This window comes from Ursus arctos, unplaced genomic scaffold (assembly GCF_023065955.2).
Source record: "Ursus arctos isolate Adak ecotype North America unplaced genomic scaffold, UrsArc2.0 scaffold_22, whole genome shotgun sequence".
Classification (NCBI taxonomy): Eukaryota; Metazoa; Chordata; class Mammalia; order Carnivora; family Ursidae; genus Ursus; species Ursus arctos.
Genome location: NW_026622897.1, coordinates 19,118,977 through 19,120,961, shown reverse-complemented (window position 1 = coordinate 19,120,961; position 1,985 = coordinate 19,118,977). Strand labels below are relative to the sequence as shown.

The following is a 1,985-nucleotide window of genomic DNA, read 5'->3' as shown; positions in this document are numbered from 1 at the left end:
CGAAGTGTTCTTGCCTAAGGAGGGTGAGTTTCTGAATTCCATTTATGTTCATGTCCTTCTATTGTGATGGAAGTCTAAGGATCTAAGATATTCCACTTTCTTTCCTGTTTTTGCAGTCTTCAGACTCAGGTGAAATTGGTGGTAGAACCTGTTTAGGGGAGGGTGATGGAGCAGGGAAGATTCAGAAACATTACTAGTTTGAAAGGATGCAATTTATTGGTCAGTTCCATTGATGGAACTCTCACTCTTATACATTCATTGTTTTTACTCTATACATTGGGCAGGAACTTTAACTCTCAAGACTCTGGTCCTTTATTTTTGGAATAGAACAATGTTTTTCATTCCCACCACATGAAGTCCAATCCCCATGAAAGCCAGCACCAGATTGGTGGGGTTGCTGCCTCCAGTTTACTGGTTAGGGGAGGGGTCGTGTGGTCAAGAAATGAAATGAGAGAAGGCAATTCTCTCCTGGTCCAATCGTCTCCCTTAACCTTTGGTTTCAGAGCAGTCCTGTTGGCATATGGAACCCCTGGCCGTCATTTGGTAGGCCAGGTTTTGATGCTCTTTGCTTATACAGTTTATAAAGACTCTAATAAGGGAATGGCCATGTCACTAGATTCATGATAATGGCAAAGCAGATTCTGTGGGTGCTCCAGAATTACTCCAGTTTGGGGTAATCTCAAATATTTCCAGCACAAACCCAACTCTTGTGAGAAGAGATATGATCAGAAAAGTTGAATTGTTCTCCGTGTAATGTTTTTCTCCTGTGTCCACAGATCCCTTTAGAGAAGAATGGCTCCTGGAAATGCTTCCTTTGTGACTGAATTCATTCTGATGGGGCTCACAGACTTACCATATCTCCAGCTCCCTCTGTTCTGCCTGTTTCTAGTCACGTATGTGGTCACTGTGTTGGGGAATTTGGGCTTGATAACTCTAATCGGGCTGAACTCACACCTCCACACCCCCATGTACTTTTTCCTCTTCAATTTGTCCTTCATAGACCTCTGTTATTCTTCTGTGTTTACACCCAAAATGCTGACTCACTTCACATCAAAGAAGAATATTATCCCCTACGGGGGATGCATGACCCAGCTTTACTTTTTCTGTTGTTTTGGTATTTCTGAAGCTTATGTGCTGACATCAATGGCCTATGATCGCTATGTGGCCATCTGTAACCCACTTTTGTATCATGTTGCCATGTCCCCTAAAGTGTGTTCCAGCCTTATGCTTGGTGCTTACTTGGTGTCATTTTTGGATGCTGTAGCTCACACTGGATGCATGCTGAGACTGACCTTCTGTGATGCAAACACCATCAACCATTATTTGTGTGACATCCTCCCTCTGCTCCAGCTCTCCTGCACCAGCACTTATGTCAATGAGCTGGTGGTTTTCAGTGTTATGGGCATCAATGTGATTGTGCCCACTGTGACCATCTTTGTCTCTTATGGTTTCATCCTCTCCAGCATCTTGCACATCAGCTCCACTGAGGGCAGGTCCAAAGCCTTCAGCACCTGCAGCTCCCACATAGTTGCTGTTTCTCTCTTCTTTGGATCAGTTGCATTTATGTATCTTAAACCATCTTCTGCTGGGTCTATGGATTAGGGGAAAATCTCTTCTGTCTTTTATACCAATGTGGTTCCCATGATGAACCCTTTCATTTACAGTTTGATAAACAAGGACATTAAACTTGCTGAGAAAAACTCTGAGTAGGAGAATGAATTAATCAGAAACAGAGTCTATCTGTGTAGGGATCCTGTTTGGTTAAATAAAATACATTTAGTGGGAATCTTCTTAGCATTTTTCCTTAATATGGTAAAGGAAGATAGAGTCTCACAATTTATTTTTAGTCTTTATAAAGTAGGTCTTCCTCTTTTCCTCACCATTACCATACTATCTTCTCCACCTTTTTGTTCTGTTTAGTAATAGCATTAAGTAATAAACAAGTTGTCTCCCCCCCTCATTTTCATTATCAACTTCTTTTTTCC

General features: G+C 41.8%; 1 protein-coding gene across 1 annotated transcript; it reads left to right on the top strand.

Moving 5' to 3' along the window:
- The first annotated feature begins 792 nt into the window (after positions 1–792).
- On the top strand, positions 793–1,602 carry LOC113259759 (olfactory receptor 8B3-like). Its single transcript, XM_026505253.3, has one exon. It carries the CDS (start codon positions 793–795, stop codon positions 1,600–1,602), a length of 810 nt encoding a protein of 269 aa, XP_026361038.2.
- Positions 1,603–1,985: the final 383 nt, after the last annotated feature.

Excerpts from the sequence above, each read along its gene's own strand:
- LOC113259759 (XM_026505253.3), top strand. The coding sequence starts at position 793 with ATGGCTCCTGGAAATGCTTCCTTTGTGACTGAATTCATTCTGATGGGG.